This window comes from Haplochromis burtoni, unplaced genomic scaffold, assembly GCF_018398535.1.
Source record: "Haplochromis burtoni strain Fernald_Lab_line unplaced genomic scaffold, NCSU_Asbu1 Contig_506, whole genome shotgun sequence".
NCBI lineage: Eukaryota > Metazoa > Chordata > Actinopteri > Cichliformes > Cichlidae > Haplochromis > Haplochromis burtoni.
This window is the reverse complement of record NW_024582867.1, coordinates 40,664-59,927: the sequence shown is the minus strand read 5'-3', so window position 1 is coordinate 59,927 and position 19,264 is coordinate 40,664. Positions and strand designations below refer to the sequence as shown.

Genomic DNA, 19,264 nt, shown 5'->3' with positions numbered 1-19,264 from the left:
AACGGTGCAATGAGGAATAAAAAGCCTTTGAAATTACACTCTGTTGTTGCCGATATTTAGACAAATGTAGCCTCTTATGTATAACACCAGATAATACACTTTATTTTGAAAGAAACGCATTTTTCCTACAGTTTTAGGGGTGTGTTTGACGCAGTTTTTGTTCAGCTGCTTATCTTACCGCCCTCTGGCGTCTTGGAGGGGAACCGAGGACCGCAAATTCTTGGTCTCAACAAAATCTTCCCATAATTGACCACACGATGGCGATATGGGCAATATATTGATAAATTGGGAGTTTTAAAAGCCTGCTTTATAAAATTGTAAGATTCCTTGACAAATAATTTAAACCTATAGTCGTTAAAAAAGTTTTTTCTCAATAAGTGTAGTGATTACTCTTGCTCATAACATAACTTTTAACTCTACAGATATTGTCCGTGTGTGAAAGAGAGAGAAAGTGAGGTAGAGGGAGAGGAAGAGAGAGGGAGAGAGAAAGACGGAGGAAGGGGGTTCACACACACAGAGAGAATATAGTAGTGATAGGTAACAGATGTGCTTCAAAGTCAGCATCACATTTTGAATCTCAGACATCACATGGCATCCTCTTCGTCCTGATTGGGGGTATTTTCACCTCGAATAAGCCGCATGCTGGTTGGTTGAAAGGCAATCATCCCATCGTCGTGAAGCAAACTCTGCGCTCCACGGCGAGGAAGAGGAAGAAGAGGGACGGCGGAGCAGATCGCCCGTGCTCACTTTCCTTTTTTTTTTTGTTAAGGGCTCGTTTGGCAATAGCCGGCACAGACCGCAGGAACTGTTGTGTTGGTGGTGGTGGTGGAGGAGGATGATGACGGGCAAATCTGTGAAAGACGTTGACAGATACCAGGCTGTCCTCAACTCTTTACTGGCGCTGGAGGAGAACAAATACTGCGCTGACTGTGAATCGAAAGGTAGGTGATTTCCATCAGGGTCATGTTTCCCCGGGTTTTGTGCCCGAGGCGCGCGCCCGGCGCTTGAATCGACCCTCTTTGATCGTTTACTACGCTGGGAAAAAAATGCTGCACTGCATTCATCATCCCTCGACCAATTGCATTGTACTATGGTGCAAAGACGTGGAGCCACATCCTTACACGGCTGGAGCATGGCATGCAGTTACATCATGCCAAGCTACCTCAAGTAATAGGATCTAAAAAGGGTTTAAAGGGTGAGAACTGCGTGGCGGGATGAAGTGAGAAAATGCGCTCATTAGTGAAAATGACTCCAGTTATCGCCGCTCAGAGATGGAGTTGAAGGCACCTGTGCTGACTTTGAGTCACCCTGAACACACTGTTCTTGCAGACTGGGAGCAGGCAGTGAAACCCAACTCTTAACAAAGAGGCACTGCAATGTTCTTACAACACTGAGCTGCAATTCTCAGTGATTACCTATATAGCAAGGAGACTTATTGAGTTGCTTGATTGTAGTGTAGCCAGGCTGTTTTTTTATACACTGAATCACCATAATCAGACTGTCAGGTGTTCTATGTGTTCATTTGTGTGTAGCCTCAAGGAGGCCTTGAACCTTTATTTTTGCCATAGGGGTGGGTAAACACTGGTGTTTTGGTCGCAAATACACTCAGTCAGAGTCTTGAGTCAACAAACAGACTATTCAAAGGTTGCTCTTTATTTGGTTTTCGGATGAGCCATCAACAAGTTGATGAGGCCGTGGGGCTGTTTCCTTATGTTGGTTAAAGAGCTCTTGCATGTTTTTCTGGAAAATGAATGTTTTTGTTTACATGCATGTTGTGTGGGCCTTGTGGGTGGATTCTGTAGAGCATACAGCCGGTGTTGGGCTTATCGAGATCAACATCACTGACTCTAAATGTTTGAAAGGAAGCGCTGTGTGTACACAAATCACTGTAACGCAGGAGGACACCCTTGGTAAATACAAACTTTGAGAATGATATGTGTAGACAGACCCCAGTTTAAAATGGGAGTATTCACTATATATACGAAAGTTACTGACCACTTGGCAAACATTAAAGGCAACCATCAGAAGATGGGCACACTGGGGTCATAAAGGGATGGACATGCTCAGGAACAGCACTCTAGTAGGCTGTGGTGATTTAAACGATGCTTAGTTGGTATGAAAATATTCCCCACGCAGGATGGATCCATGCTTTCATGTTGTTTCTAGCAAACTCTGACCCTAACATCCAAATATTGCAGTAGAGATCTCGATTCATCAGACTGGGCAACATGTTTACGTCTTCTGTTGTCCATGTGTGGTGAGCTTGTATGAATTGTAGCCTCAGTTTCCTGTTCTCAGCTGACAGGATTTACACCCAGTATGATCTTCTGTGGTTTGAAGTACATTTGCTTCAAAGTTTGTTGTGCTTTCAGAGATGCTGTTCTGTATACCTTGGTTGTAACGAGTGATTCTTTGTGTTTCAACATTAAATCTGTCTGGCCATTCTCCTCAAACCTCCAACATCAACAAGGTATTTTCACCCAGAGAATTTATGGTCAATCTTCTGTTTACAAGGGGCAACCAATCAGATTTGGCTTGTCTCAGACATAGGAAGATCTAAATGAAGATAAATAAGGATTATTCTGAACTCTGATTCATGCAAAGCTAATTTAGCAGAGTCCAAGACTAAAAACACAGACTTAGTAGTGAGCATATTAGTATCCTTTTTTTATAATAATACCGAAGTTTTGCCTTAATAAAAAAATCTAACATCTATAGGCTAAACTGTATAGTCAGCTAAGTCTATACAAGTTCAAGTGTGTAATTAAAGCTTTAGAAAAAATCAGTTCCAGCTGTCAAGTCAGTACAGCACATCATCTGTCCTGGGAGGATGTTAATACTGTATCTAATTTGTGATAGACATTTTTTTTCCTTTTAAAACACATTTGTACATTACTTTAGTAAGATGACATGTGACCACAAGGTCTTAGTTGTATTTAAACTGAATAAGTCACCAGATCTATGAATACAACAACGCAGGGTTTTGTTAATGTTCCTATTGCCTTTGGGTGCTCTTTTAAACAAGATATTTAGAAGTGATGCTGTTCGCCTTCAGGCAAACACACTCGTGACTGCTCAGTGGACAGTTTGAAAACAGCACAGTATGATTGGGCTCCTGCAGCTTATTTACATACTGTTTGAAGGCTCGGACGCAGACTTCAGAAGCACAGAGAATAAATGATATCTTAGAAGATTATATTTGCATATGTGATGCTAATACGATGCTAATTTTATGACTTTTTACTCCCAAATCAGGCACATGTGGAGAGAGAAAGGGTATTTAAGTTAGCTACACAAGTTTGATTACTACTACATTTCTCCTTTTTCTTGCATATTAAAATCATGGTCACAAAGGCTCTCTTGGTGTGAACTCTTTAGATTTTCAATGTAAGAGCTCGACATCCCTGCCAACCACACCCACACACACGAACAAAAACATGTTTTCCGTCAAGATTTCACACATTACAAAATCTTTGTACAATTTGCTAAAAGGGTGTCCACACAGGAAGGCTCTTGCAGCAATGTGACGAGCAGTGACCGTGGGATGACAGTAAAAATTTGAATTGTGGTCGCAACAGGAAAAATAACCACTGGCGAGTAAGGGAATTAACCACCAATGGGTTTAAAGAAAATGACTGACATGTGACTGTGTGATTCATGAGTACACCCTGGACAGGTTGCCAGATCTTATTATTTTTGATTTTTAAAATATAATGTTTTGTTCCAAAATACATTTTTTTCCAGTAAATATGAATACAGTTTTAAAGAACAGCAAATATTATTTTGTTATAAAAAGCTTTTATTTTGAAAGGTTACAAAGTCCTGGCTGACTCTGTGATCTGAGCTGATGCTCAGAGTGTTTTTTACCTCTTTGCTGAGTAGTGCATTTCTCAAAACTGTAAGTACAGATTCCAGACTACACACTCGAGTCGTGCACAGCCGCACAAGTGCACACCTCAAGCACATTAGTGCCCTCCCCTGCCCTCTCTCTCTTATCAGGTTTTTTTTTTTTTTTTTGGCCATATGGCTCGTGATGGGGTTTGGTCTAATCTTGTTTGCACCTGATTGCCGTTGCACGTTCATCACCTACCTCTCTCCCTCCCTCCCTCCCTCTCTCAGGATGATCAGAGAGGAAGTGGTGTGGTGTATGGAGCCAAGAACGTGTTTATTTCAGCGAATGCAAACACACAACAGCAGCACTCTCAGACATTCCCCTGTCTATTATATACTGCGCCGCTTAACAATATCTCTTTCTCCGACTGTAGCTTACTGCCTGTGCGCCGCAAACTTCCTGTCTCTGTCTGTTTCTCTGGGCTGAATGACTTTGTGTGCTATTTGTTTATTTATTTCTACCACTTCCTCATAAAGTCACACCCCTCCAGTAAATCCTTAATACTGCCAGGAAATAATAAAGAGACAGGGGGAGAGGCAGAGGGTTAGGCAGGGTGCATAATGTAGTCAACACTTCAACCTCTGGCTTCAGTCTCAAGGGGCTGTGTACATGTGCGTGCATGTGTGTGCATGTGTGTTTGAATGAGCATAAAAGCATGTCTCCCTTATTGTCTCCATTGTACTTGTGTTTACTCATGCTGGGCCCTGGTTGCTGTGGTGATATCACCTGATGATGCCAGGCTGTCTACCTCTACCATGAGCTCTCAGTCCCCTCCTCCCCTCGGACCCTTTTTAATCTCATCCAATGAGAAGTCAGCAGAGATTTCCATTCAGAGAAGAAGGTTATTGGACGTGTGTGTCGGTGTGTGTTTGTTTGCGCGTGTGTCCTTGGCTGGCACAAAGTACAGAGCCTCAGTACCAGAGAGAGGGTGGCACCGTGCTACATTGCTGTGCGCACAACTCTCTAATACACAGCGATGGCCAGATTAAGCTGCAAAGGGCTTTGGGACAAATAAGCTGCTGGGTCCCTTTTTAACAACCCTGATCCTGCTTTTACACCTGCAAATCGTATCACTGCGCAGGAGGACACACGCGTCTCGTGCTAGTGACAGCGTGACAGGATGTAAACATTAAGGGAGTCCTTCCTCAGCTGAGCTGTAATGTTGTCAGCTGCATGCTTCCTTACCAAGAAAAGGACTCATACCAGAAACTGCTCACCGTAGTGTTTTGGAGTAAATGGGTCACGATTTCTGGAAAAAGATGCTACTGTTGAGTTAGTAAGCAGTTTTTAACCATGTATTTCCATTATAATGAAAAGAAGGCACAGCTAACATCACCAAAACTAGTTAACTTTATTAACACAGAATATCAAAACAGAGGAAAAACCCATACATTTGCTTTTGGTGTGAACTATCCCTTTAAGAATGCTGAATATGTAAGCGCCAGCTTAGCAATCGGCAAGCAATAGTGGGAAGGAAAAAGTGTCGTTTTAGCAGGAAGAAACCTCCGGCACAACCAAGCTCAAGGAGCTGCAGCCATCTGCCAAGACTGGCTGGGGGTGAGAGGATGGAGACACAGGACAAAAGATACACTGTGGAGGAGAGCCAGAGATTAATGATTAAATGCAAAGTGGTGTATAAACACAGAACGAGTGAAAAGAAAATCAGTCTGAGGCTGAGCTGGGCTCTTAGAGAGTTCTTGTACATTGAAACTTTGGCCATTTTTAACATGAGCACTGACCACTGTAACAATTTATAGGATAAAACATAAAGATATTGCCCCTCCGTAAGACTATCCTAAACACGACTTTTCTCGTGGCCCCTGAGTTGCCCGTTTGGACTTATACAACCATGTAGGAAAAAGACACAAAAGTATAATAAGGTCACACGTCAGTCTGCTGGGGTTTTTATCTGTGAATTGGCCGCACAGGAAGCAGACAAAATGTCAGGAGCAGCTTAAAGAGAGCAGTTATTAAAAACCTAAAAATCATATAGCTGTGAGCTCCTCAAAGGTAAGTTATGTCACATGAATTGTGCTGTTACTGTTTCACCGGGTGATAAATTGGTTTAAGGATGCGTTTTAGTTCTATAGATAGTGGTTATCTTGGTGTAGGGGATTGCTCTAATAGCTAAGCAAATAACACAGATGACTACTCAGCACAATAACCTTGTAACATTTCAGGGGATAAAAACAATATGTGGGCAATAAGATTAAAAAAGACATAAAAGCAGGACTAAAAATTTGGACTGCCTTACTCATCTTTTTATATGTAACACTGTTCGACCTCAATTACTCACCTGCAGGATCACAGTCATGATGTTTGCATGGTAACACAGATGGTGGGTGTGCCTTTTGTAAATTATCAATAGGTTCCATCTGCTTGGTTCAGATTGGGTCACTGGGTGGCTCCAGGGTATCTGGATTGGTTTAGATGCTAATGGGCTAGAGAGTAAGGGACAAAGGGGTGTATGCATGAGCGTGTGTTTTGTGTGGCGGCGGAGCAGGGCATGGGATCCACTGATGGCTGAGATGCTCCGTGGGATTAACTGGGTACATGCAGAGAGCACCATTTATCCTTGTGGGATGTAGGCTAATGGACCATATGTACCTGCTCATGAACAAGTGTGTATGTGTGTGAGAGTCGGTGGACCAGTGTATTTGTGTAACGTGTGCACCTGTGTGTTTGGAACTGTAAGGATTCAGACAGGGTTTTTAACAGAGATGTGTTTAAGATGAGAAGTTAATGACCAAGTCGCCAGAAATGGTATGGAAAAGCATTCAAATACGTGTGTGTAAATGACAGCGAAGTTCATTACAGATCTCTGTGTGCGCTCTCTGCTCATCATACCCCCCGTTACACCCCAGCAGGACGTCTAAAGTCCACCATTTGATGACTATAAAAATCCCCTCCTGCTTGTCTCTGTTTTTGGCTCTCGCTGTGGCTCTGCCTTCTCCACCCCTAATGTGCTTCAGCCTGCGTGTTTCACAACCATGACCACAGCCATTTTTTAAATTTAATTATTTATTTAGTTTTGCCAGGGTGATTCATCAGTTGTCTCTGCTTTTGGATGCTTTTCCGTGTAAAAACTGAGAAAGGGACTTATTAGTCAGACCTGGAGAATTTAATTAGACCTTTAAATGATGTTGGCATTTGCTCTTTTGATCACATCAAGAAAAGAGGACATGTATTCACTGCTGCTGGTGAACGGTGGAGCAGTCTACACTCACTGTGATGCCAGCCACAAAGAAAAAGTGATTCATAGGGATCGTTGGTTCAATCTTTTCTTCCCTTTTTAGACGTCTCCTCCACCTACTTCCTTGTATATCTGTTCAAAGCACCTGTAGGTGTGCAGTGCTGCCGGACAGACGCACTGCATATGGGTTCTTACTCAAGCATAGCATTGATTGGAACAAGAGAAGGCTGCTTCTCTGTGGTGTGCAGGTGTGATCTGCCTTAAATGTAGCCTTCATCTGTGTGCTCTTTCTGCTCCCCCGGCTCACCGGATCAGCGCACTCCTGTGCACACCTGAGGACCATGACTCCAAACATTCATAATACCCAGCTGGAAGCAGATTAAACCTTCGCATGAGGGGAGAAAAATAACAGGCAGTGTATGGAAAAAGGACTCTGAAGCCATGCTAGCAGCTCAGTTGAACTGTATAACAGCGCTTTTAGCTAAGTGCTAACGTCAAGATGCTAACAGTGACGGTGCTGATTTTTACTGGGTATGTTTATCGGTTTAGCATGTAAAGGCTGATTTGGACTTTTGTGGTGAATCTTTGTAGAGCCTATGACCTACATACAGTGGCTTGCAAACGTATTCGGCCCCCTTGAACTTTTCCACGTTTTGTCACATTACAGCCACAAACATGAATCAGTTTTATCGGAATTCCACGTGAAAGACCAATACAAAGCGGTGTACACGTGAGAAGTGGAACGAAAATCATACATGATTCCAAACATTTTTTACAAATAAATAACTGCAAAGTGGGGTGTGCGTAATTATTCAGCCCCCTGAGTCAATACTTTGTAGAACCACCTTTTGCTGCAATTACAGCTGCCAGTCTTTTAGGGTATGTCTCTACCAGCTTTGCACATCTAGAGACTGAAATCCTTGCCCATTCTTCTTTGCAAAAGGCCAACTTTGTGCGGTGCACAACTAATAGTTGCCCTATGGACAGATTCCCCCACCTGAGCTGTAGATCTCTGCAGCTCGTCCAGAGTCACCATGGGCCTCTTGGCTGCATTTCTGATTAGCGCTCTCCTTGTTCGGCCTGTAAGTTTAGGCGGACGGCCTTGTCTTGGTAGGTTTACAGTTGTGCCATACTCCTTCCATTTCTGAATGATGGCTTGAACAGTGCTCCGTGGGACGTTCAAGGCTTGGGAAATCTTTCTGTAGCCTAAGCCTGCTTCAAATTTCTCAATAACTTTATCCCTGACCTGTCTGGTGTCTAGATCCAATCGAGAATCTGTGGCAAGATCTGAAAACTGCTGTTCACAAACACTGTCCATCTAATCTGACTGAGCTGGAGCTGTTTTGCAAAGAAGAATGGGCAAGGATTTCAGTCTCTAGATGTGCAAAGCTGGTAGAGACAGACCCTAAAAGACTGGCAGCTGTAATTGCAGCAAAAGGTGGTTCTACAAAGTATTGACTCAGGGGGCTGAATAATTACGCACACCCCACTTTGCAGTTATTTATTTGTAAAAAATGTTTGGAATCACGTATGATTTTCGTTCCACTTCTCACGTGTACACCACTTTGTGTTGGTCTTTCACGTGGAATTCCAATAAAATTGATTTATGTTTGTGGCTGTAATGTGACAAAATGTGGGAAAGGTCAAGGGGGCCGAATACTTTTGCAAGCCACTGTAAGTGGCCAACACTGTTACTAGTATTCATGCTTGTGCATGGTGCATTATGTGTTATTAATTATTTTGAATGCTGTACCAGCCATGACAGAAACATATTTCTCCGTTCCCTCATGTCCACTCCAGTAGTTTGTTACGGCGTTTGTTACATCTTAAGGTTTCAGAGGGGTGTGCGGTTTTGAGTTGTGTTACAGTGTAACACAGAAGTAAGCGAGGACAAGTGTTTCCTAATTGACAATAAATAGAAATTACAGCTGAATTTTAGTGTAATTCCGTTAATCAAGAAAGAAAAGGTGGGAGGTTGTTCACTGTCAATTACTAGTGGACATGCATGCTCCAGTCACATAGGTGGCTGGCTACCTCCCTTAAGCAGGGGTTGGGAATTAATTTTCCCAAGGGGCGACATGAGAAACTGGGACTGTTGTAAAGGGCCACACCAATAAACTTCTTCTTTTGGCTGCTCAAAGTGGGTTCTGTTTACTAAGGACCCACCAACTTTGAGTTACTTGAACACAATATTGTCATTTTACACATTATGACTTCCTGATCAAACCTGACTAATTTATCAATGTTTACATTGCATATCATCCAGGTAAGTAAATCCCCAAAAGTTGATTCTGTTCATCTGGACGTAGCGTTTTCAGCGGGAGAAACATTTCGTCACTCATCCAAGTGACTTCTTCAGTCTCAGCTGACTGCAGGTTTCCCCAATCTTATAAACCGTACATTTGCATAATGACTGAAACCAGCCCACTGAAGGAACAATGGGCTGGGAGGGCACCTTCATCATAATTATGCAAATTCTCATGACCATTGATCAACAACCACTGATCAAAGCTCATTGATCAAAGACAATTGATCCATGGCCGTGAGTACCATTCACAGAGTTGGGGAATGGCTGGAATCACAGCATTGTAGAATGGAGAAAGATGTAACCTTAGGCCCCCTCCTCATTCAGAGATGGTCTTTCCCTTTTCGTATGACTCTGCGCTCACACCAGCGTTCCTCCCTTTCCAGGATTTGTACATCCTCATCATTGAAAGAGTGTCCACTGGCCTGTAGGTGTCTATAAGATTGGGGAAACCTGCAGTCAGCTGAGACTGAAGAAGTCACTTGGATGAGTGATGAAACGTTTCTCCCGCTGAAAACGCTACGTCCAAATGACAGAATCAACTTTTGGGGATTTACATTGCATAGTTTGTCTACCAGACGGCACTCTACAGCTTCCCTGCTGGCAACATAACAACCAAACAACCATCCGAGGAGAGTCAGACAAACGAGGCCAAATGAGTAAATAAAGAGTTACACGTAACAGATGTTAGGGAAATCTATGTTTGTGTGTCTAAAGGGACAAAATACAAACGTATAGTGGTTGGGCTCTGCCTGTTAAAGCAAAGTTAAGCTATTGTAACGCATGCCATAATTTCGAAGACATTTCAGCTAAAAGCACAGACATCAGCCTCATAATGATGACTGAGAAGAGGTCAGGTCAGCTATGATTCATCTTCTGAACATCAGGAGCACCTAAACTATGTTTCATGACAGCTGATCTAATTGTTATTATAGACTCGCCTATTTTTTTGTAGAGACATCAGTCAAAACTGTGCATTGCTATAAAAAAAAAGGAGAAACTTTTCAATATGCAAATGGAAAAAGCATTCCCACAAATCGCAGAAAACATGAGGGCAGAAAATAAACAGAAAGGAAGAAATGGAACTGGTGTGAAAGAGATATAAGCAGACAAAGGAGAACATGAGGGAGGCAGCCGTAGTGAGAAAGATAAGAAATGGCGGCTAGAGCACAGAGGGAGCATTAGAATAAGAGATGAGAAGGACAAACTAATTCCAGTGTTCAGGGACTTCAACACTATTGACAGCGTCTCTGTCTTTCTCTGTGTCTGTGTCGGCGTGTACAGTGGCTAAGCAGGCTTTGCAGAGTAATTCTACTATTATTAGCCAGTAGACAGCTAATGCTGCAGCTAGACAGTGAGGAAGACCAGTGCACATGGTGTTTTTTGCATTTGTGATTCGCAGTTTAAAAAGATGGAGAAAACTGAAAACTAACTCTTAATAGTGCAAACAGAATTCTAGTAGGATTCAAGAAGGAGCCTATTCATTGCAGTGTTTTTCTCAGAGGAAAAGAGGAAGGCGCTGCGTGTTTTTCCCTTCTCAAACTCGACTTCCCCTTTCATTTGCATAGAATGGCCTTTTCTTAAGCTCTGCACAATGCCTATATCTGCCAGAAGAGGAGAAATCCAAATCGAAAAGCTGCTCTTCCCCCTAGTGGCGTGAAGGCCACAGTGCACGGACCTGTGGCAGCAGGGTTGCAGGGACTCACAGCAGAGATGGTTTGGAGAAGTGGAGGCAGAGAGTCGCAGAAAGAGATGGAGGCAAGGAAAGAGGAGGAGGGAGATATGGTAAAGATGTAAGAGCAGCACAAATATTATCTTTGAAGCTGAGTGCAGTCCCCAAAGAGGATGGTTGCATATCTTGAGCAAAAATAAATAAATAACGATCTCATCTATGATGTTTTTATTTCTTTTATGTTCTGAATATAGAAGGAAGATTTGCAAGCATGCTTTTAAGCTAAAACATATGCAGCATAAGCAATAAACAGGTCTCCACAAAATCTGAGTGGATCCATACATTTGGCTCAGATCACAGTGCTCCCACACACACAGGCTCTTGATCAAATGAGTAATCATCCCTGCAGGTATCCAGGCCCTGAGTGTGTGTGATTGCTTGTGTGTGTGAGGTGCGTGTTTGTGGGACTTTGTACTCCTCCTCTCGCCTCTCAGTTATGTAGGCTAACTCTCGTATTGGATCCTATTATGTGTTAGGCCACCGCATGAGTTACACAGGATTAGATGTGTTCCCTGCTGAGTTCAGACTCATAATTGAGGTTTCAGACTTGTCTCTTTATAATTGGTCTAAAATTAATTGTTTTTTTCCCTCATGTTTCTCTAGTCTACTCACTTAGCCCTCTTTCTTGTTTAACCTAAATCTCTTTTATACGTTTAGCTTGGCTTATCACCACCTCCTTGCATCGCTCCTCTGCGAAGACTCTCTCCTCTCCTCTAAATTTCATTCCCCCCCCGTTGCTCTTCCAGGTCCACGATGGGCATCCTGGAATTTGGGCATCTTCATCTGTATCCGCTGTGCTGGTATCCATCGAAACCTGGGGGTTCACATCTCCAAGGTCAAGTCTGTCAACCTGGATCAGTGGACGCAGGAGCAAGTCCAGGTCAGTGGTCTTCACTATGAAAGTTTCATAACCACTAAAAAACCCAAAAGCTTTTAAATATTGGGTTAAATATTTTGAACTGTCCCTGATTATTAAACGCTATAAATGTTGGCTTTCTTATGTTTTTTGGTTGTCTGTTTGTTTTTCAAGTTTCTCTAATTAGCTTAACTGACACTAGCCTGGCTGAAATTTCCTTGTATGGTCATTTTAGACTAGAAAGTGGCTTACAAGGCATGGGTTCTGTTTGTGGAAGCCAAGTGAGGGGCATCCAATCAGAAGAAGGTTGTTTATTAAGGAGTGGCACATTAAAGAGACAGCTTATTTCAGATAGAGGATAAACTAAGGGGATGCATTATGACCCAGTAAAACATGCGTAATGGGGGGCGGGGCGGGGCGGGGGGCGGTATACTGTGGATATAATCCAAATCACAATCAATCAATTAGCTTAGCATAAGATCGAGAAAAACCACTACTGTTCATTTTTAAACTTGTTACTTAAAAGTTGAAGTAAATAAGATTATTGTGTTAATCAGTGAGTTTGTTTTAAAATGGTCAGACATGTTTGGCTGACTCTGTTTTGAGTCTTTATGGTAAAGCAACACAGATGAAATGTGCTGGTTGTATCTTTAGATTTTTAAGTTAAATTTTAAAATAGGTGGTATTGTTCATTGCATAAGACTGTTAACAAGAAAACACCTGTTTTCCCAAAATTCTAAGCTGTTGCTTCTTTTGTGAAAATCTTTCAGAAAGTAAAACCTTTAAATAAAATAGATTTCCATGCAATATAGAGATGGATAGAAAATAAACAACAACATAATTTTTTGTAATTTAGTAATGTATATATGTATATATATGTATGTATATATGCTTATTTTATCTGGCAGTTGGTATTTTCACATACAGTATAACTGAGGATTTTCCACCTCCGAGTAGCCTCTTTCTCTTTAGTATGCAGCTCATCTCGTCTGGTCTGATAGACAAGTCAGTCAGCGTGATGCTTCTCAGTGTGAGGGGATTTCTTTGGTCAGCACTTTTTCTTTAGTTCTCTACAGCTCTCACTGTAAGAATCCTGCTTTTTCATATAACCACACTTTAACAAGGACACCTTGGATATTGCATTTGAACATTACTAGATTTCTTTGCAATGTGTCAGTTATTTTGTTCTCCGTTGGTATCCCCAGTGTGTTCAAGAGATGGGAAATGCCAAGGCCAAACGGCTCTACGAGGCTTTTTTACCCGAGTGCTTCCAGCGTCCCGAGACAGACCAGGCTGCCGAGATCTTTATTAGGGACAAATACGAAAAGAAGAAATACATGGATAAAGTCATTGACATCCAGATGCTCAGGGTGAGTCCACACAAACAGATCCACGTGCTTGTTCTTGTGTCTCCAGCAGAATCTGCGGAACAGGTTTGGAGAGTGAATTTCTCTTACTTTCCTGCTACCCTCGACCAACCTTGAGTGTCGTCAAACCAAACCACTTCTTTTCTTTGTGCAGAAAGAAAAGAGTTGTGACAACATCCCAAAGGAGCCAGTTGTATTTGAGAAGATGAAATTGGTAGGTGCATCATTCCATGTTCATATCATAGACCAGAGATTCCATTTTGGCCTTTGTTATCTTGGTTTTGTTTATTATATTGTTAAGTTGCTAAATTGATTAAAAAAAAAATCAAGAGGCAACCAAAGTCTAATGCAGTAGTAGTCAATCGTCGCAACCACACTCCCTGTCTTCAAGCCTGAACAACATTTTTTAAAAAAGCTAACCCCCAACCGGTTGCCAGAGATGGTTGCCCCTCCCTGAGCCTGGTTCTACCAGAGGTTTCTTCCTGTTAAAAGGGAGTTTTTCCTTCACACTGTCGCCAGGTGCTTGGCTGGCACCGATAGGAGGTTGTCTGATTTTTTGGGGTTTTCTCTGTATTTTTGTAAACTCTGTACCTTACAAAACAAAACAACTTGAGTCAACTGTTGTGATTTGATGCTATATAAATAAAATTGAATTGAAGTGATATAAACATTTTAGCATCTGGACAGATGATGCATATTGTAGAACATTCTTGTTGAACTTAATTATCAAATACAGGTCATCCCTGTATTTGAAAAGGCGTCAACAAAAGGCAGAGAAAAGCTGGTAACTTTTATTGTGGTGACTTGAATGGAACAGTCATGTTATACCACTAGTGAGTGTGAAGAGTAAAAGAATCGGCAGACAGACTCATTCGCCAGTGCAGAATTGTTGCATTAATTACACTGATTTTCTCTGTTGTGACAGAAAAAGGACGTCAGCCCAAAGACAGATTCCCAGTCTGTCACAGACCTGCTTGGACTAGGTATTCTGCCTTATGCACCTGCACGCATGCGCTTACACTAACACAGAGTCCAAAATATTAGCACACCAGGAAACTGCTGTCTTAATATAGAACTGCTTTATGTTGCAAGTCTGCACCTAAAAAGCAAATAAACATGCCAGGCATCTATTTTAGGACAGAAAGCTGAATCTTAATTAGATGAGCTGCTTTGAACGTGGATACCTGAAACGGTTGTTATCATCATTACCTCTATTAGATGCCCCAGCTCCAAGCCCTGTGGTGTCTAATGGTGGAGGATGTGTTCCAGACAGTAATGAGAGCCCAGTGGTGTCTAACACAGCCCTTGCACACTCTGCCCTGGATCTCTTCAGCTCCCTCGCAGCCCCCTCCCCTGCTTCCTCTACAAAAAGCACGGTAGTAGACAACACACTGTACATGCTATAAGCTGCTGAGTTTTTATTTGCGTACATTCAGACAGACTTTCATCTTTGCCTTGTGTCGGTCCAGTCTGTTTCCAGCACCATGCCTCAGAGCAGAGTGACTGCCTCAGTGCCTGAGAATCTGAGCTTGTTCTTAGACGCAGCACCCAAAGCAGAGGAGGGCACTGTCAAGAAACTATCCAAGGACTCCATTCTTTCCCTGTACGCCTCCACTCCCTCGGTACATGCCAGCAGTATGGCTGCACATGGTAAGAGTTTATAAGATTTCTGTCAGATGTGGTCCAGATCTGGATGTTGACACGGTGATAGTCTGCTCATCGTTATTGGTGTCTGTGATTGCTCTCAGCAGGCTTGTACATGAACCAAATGGGATATCCAACGCACCCGTATGGTCCATACCATTCTTTAGCCCAGGCAGGGGGAATGGGAGGCACTATGATGACATCACAGATGGCCATGATGGGGCAGCAACAGAGCGGGGTGATGGCAGTGCCACAAAACAGCATGATTGGAATTCAGCAGAACTGCATGATGGGGCAGCAGAATGGCTTAATGGGCGCTCAGGGTGTCACCGCTCAGCCTAGCGGCGTTGTGCCGTCGCCCTACATGACAGGAATGATGGGACAGCAGCAAACTGGAATGATGGTACAGCAGCAGAACAGCATTATAGGACAGCAACAAAGTGGGATGATGGGGCAGCAGCAGCAGGTTGGGGGTTTGCCCGCATTACCCCAGCAGCAGACTTACGGAGTCCAGCAAGCCCAGCAGCTACAGTGGAACATCAGTCAGGTGTGTGTTTGTTTTTTGCGGTTTTGAAAGTTTGGAGAGGAGTGGATCCGTTGCTAAAGTTCATTTTGTGCCCTTCAGATGACTCAGCACATGGCCGGCATGAATCTTTACAACACCAGCGGTATGATGGGACACAGTGGTCAACAAATGGGAGGTTCAGCAGCTCCAAGTTCGGCACACATGACAGCGCACGTGTGGAAATGAGCTTGTCTATCTGAGATTCGATGGAGCACCAACGACCCACAAAAGGAGAAGAGAAACGACGTGGATCAGACTCTCCATTAAACATTTTCTGATGCAAGGGAGGAGGAGGAGGAGACTGAGGTGGAGAAGAAGAAGAAGGTTTGAGAAACCACTACTACCTCTCTCTCTCCTCTCTGGCCACGCTTCCTCTTGCCGTCTCATGCATAGCCATGTTCTGCAGATTTCCATGTTTGCCTTCAGGACCTTTTCATATGACGACTACGACAAGGCGGTTCTGAGGCCACTGGTTAGGATTCCAGAGCTTTCTTTCTGCCCAGCCTTTATGAGAGAGAGCTTGTGTGCAGAAACATTATGAGGGTATCAAGCAGCTGCAGAATTGCACTGTTTCATATTTAATCAGATGGCACTGGGGTTGGCATTGGGGTTAGCCTAGCTTTAAAAGCTAAAATAGACCGAGATATATAATCTGGCAACCTAAATAGGTGGCTCATACTTTACGCCCTACATTACCAGTATTTACCCAACTGATGGGGCGACATTTAGTGATGATATATACAGTGGCCCTGAGAGGTCAAACACACTGCTGCCTAATAAAACACCAGCAAAAATGAAAAATGGTGCAAAAGCGCACAAAACATAATGGAAGTTCAATAAAACCCAATGGAAATAGAAAGAAAAACACTGGAGAAGCTAACAGAAAAAAATCAAACAAAACACAACAAAAATGTTTTTGGCTAACAGCTAACAGTAAACGGCTAACAGCAACCATGTACCTACAGTGTCCATTGTGTTTTGTCAGAATTTTTTTTTTTCTATGTCTCTTATGTTTTAATCAACTTCTGTGGAGCTTTTGCAAAATTTTAATGTTTTGTTGGTGTTTTCTACAGTTGCAGTGCATGTGACCTCTCAGGGCCACCGTAGACATAGCTACATTTTAACAGCAGCCATATTTGCAAAGTGTAGCAGCTACAACTTTATTCAGCCAATTTCAAGTTCGAGATTTATGTGAAAAGTATATTTTCACATAAGTGAGATGAGCTGCTGCTAATTCACTTAATAATCATTAAAAAATATAAAAGCTAGGCTAGCCTAATAGTCCCTTCATGCTGCATGCAGAAGACAAATACGCATAACCATTTTTAGCCACATATATCTAGAAATTCTACTCATCTAACAATATTTAATTCAAGCAACAAATCCTACCTACACAGCCCGTAATATTGATGTCTTCATCTGAATATCTAGAGGGCTTCTTTTAGAATCTTTAATCTTCAAATGTCAAAAGTCCAAAACCATATTTTGGGAGACCAAAGATCAACACTAGCTTTACTGTAAGTGGACAGTATTCCTGTATGCTTTTTCCTGTTCAACCACTTAACTAGTGATTAATAGAAAAAAAAAAACAGCAATTCAGCAGTCCAGCATCACTGTCTTCACTGTGCTGTTCTTTCACCAAGGGTAGGACACTTAAAAAAAAAAAAAAAAAAAAAAGAAGAAGAAAGAAATAATTTTGCATGCAGTGTCATCAGCACCCGCACACCTCCAGTTAAGAATCTACCTGGTGCATTAGTGGCCTCAAATAACGTTGAATGTCTGTAAATAGGAGGTGAACAGAGAAGTGGGAGTAGAGACGGAAAACTTCAAGGTGAAGGTCAGCCGGGTTTCAGATGCTTCCACTGAATTGCATGAAAAGAATGTGTATCTAGCTCTGATTGTATGTACTGTACTGTATGTTTGTTAAGATTTGCGAATGTGTCTCTCTGAATGTTTCTCCCTCTGACAAAGTCTTTGATAAAGACTGACAAAAAACCAATAAAAAAAATGGGTAAAACATGTGCTCTGAATGTGATCTCGGTTGACTCGTTTGATCGCGCGCACTTGTGTTTCGATGTGTTTTTGTTTTTTATATATTCCTCGTCTAGAAACGTACACCTTGTGTCTCTCGAACGTCTGTGCTCGATGGCATCCTGTGGGTTTCCAGTTTTGCTGTAACGGCCTCACCTTTACATTGGGGGCAAACAGTTTTTTTTCTTTTTGAGAGGGGATGAGAGTATTCAACAAGCTGGCCAAACCACATCGTGAAGCATAAAGCGATTGTACATCCGCAATCTGTCACATCTGTTTTAGCTGATGCTTGTACGCTCCTCTCACACAAACCATCTCTGTGCCCCGATTTCTCTTAAAAGTGTTGCTAAATCTGCCTTTTCTGATGAATGCTTATGGAAATGCTGTGTTTCTGTTATTTTAATTTTATTTGACACTTGTGTTAAGCTGGTAAGATGCTGCTTTTAATGTGAGTGGCAGCAATATAGGAGGTGCCTATGTGCAGCATATAAGGACTTATTTCACAACAGTGTGACAGCAGCAGTCACCTTCTCCACTGAGAGCAACATTTATATAAGAGAGAGCACATCCAGCACAGCAACAGCAAATCTGTCAGTCAACAAAAGCTTCTGGAAAGGCAATGCAAGTCCACCTCTGTGGACGCTAAGGCCTCACCTGAGCTTTTCCGTTTGTGATCAGGCTACTTTTTTTTTTTTGGTCCAATATTTTTTCAGTGAAATAAAAACGAATAAAGGAATGTAACTTTGTACGTACTTGTCGATCAAGATACTGTATATTTTAATTCTTTATCAGAATATCGCTGTATATTATGTTTCTTAAACATGTTCTGTATATTAGTTTTTCTTTTCCACATGCTTTGCCCCACTTTACACAATTTCAATAAAATTTAACAATGTATATGTGACATATGATAATTGTCCCCGTGAAAACATGCAAATAAATATTGTTTTCATTAAATTTTATGTTGTTTTGTTTGTTGTGTTCATTGCTGGGCTTTGTCTTTAGTCCCTTTTCGTTATTTCTTACACTATTAAACCACGCAAATGCCTGTTCACACGATTCTTCTGCATGAATTGTTTGCATTCTGCAGAAAATTGCCTATTCTGCTTGACTGCTGTCAACAAAAAAAGGAGTGGCTGCACAGATGTTTAATACTACTGTGGAAGTTTGTTAGTAATTTTTTTCTGGCCTCATGTACAGGTCACGAAGCTCAAGGTAGTTTGAGTATAGACACATTAATGTTGCTCTGCATGTGCATGACTTAAACAGTAGTAAATGGTTTCCTTGTAGGCTCTCAAAATCAACTAAAAGTGCAACTGTGCAATACTATAAAGCTTGTTTCTACTGCCCACTAGTGGCCATACATGTTCATGTGTGGCTGACTCATATGCTTTGTTGTGTGACCTACTTCTTTGTCCATTTTAATCTAACTGAGATCATAATTTATAAAAATGAGCATCTTGTTGTATTAAAAATGTGTGAAAGTAGCAACTGAGGCCATATAACCAAGAGAAAGGTGTTTGCTGAGGTCATTAATGGTGTTTTTTTCCTCATAGACTTTTATACGTTTAACTTCTTTTTCCATAGGGAGGAAGTGCCCCCTGGTGGCCATCGGGAAGAATGCAGCTCTTCTTTTACGTGACTTGAACAAAGATTCATCAAAGATACACAAAGAATGC

At 42.0% G+C, this 19,264-nt stretch overlaps 1 protein-coding gene across 3 annotated transcripts; it reads left to right on the top strand.

The window, feature by feature from the left end:
• The first annotated feature begins 476 nt into the window (after positions 1–476).
• smap2 (small ArfGAP2) lies at positions 477–18,309 on the top strand. Of its 3 annotated transcripts, XM_042213983.1 has the most exons (10): positions 477–657; positions 770–941; positions 11,869–12,002; positions 13,184–13,348; positions 13,500–13,559; positions 14,271–14,328; positions 14,564–14,721; positions 14,815–14,995; positions 15,094–15,536; positions 15,615–18,309. In XM_042213983.1, exons 2-10 carry the CDS (start codon positions 836–838, stop codon positions 15,738–15,740), a joined length of 1,431 nt encoding a protein of 476 aa, XP_042069917.1. In that variant the 5' UTR covers positions 477–657; positions 770–835; the 3' UTR covers positions 15,741–18,309. The 3 variants fall into 3 exon arrangements, with proteins under 3 accessions (XP_042069917.1, XP_005948461.1, XP_005948460.1); XM_005948399.3 differs by having other exon boundaries at positions 477–941; positions 15,097–15,536; XM_005948398.3 differs by having other exon boundaries at positions 477–941.
• The last annotated feature ends 955 nt before the right edge of the window (positions 18,310–19,264 follow it).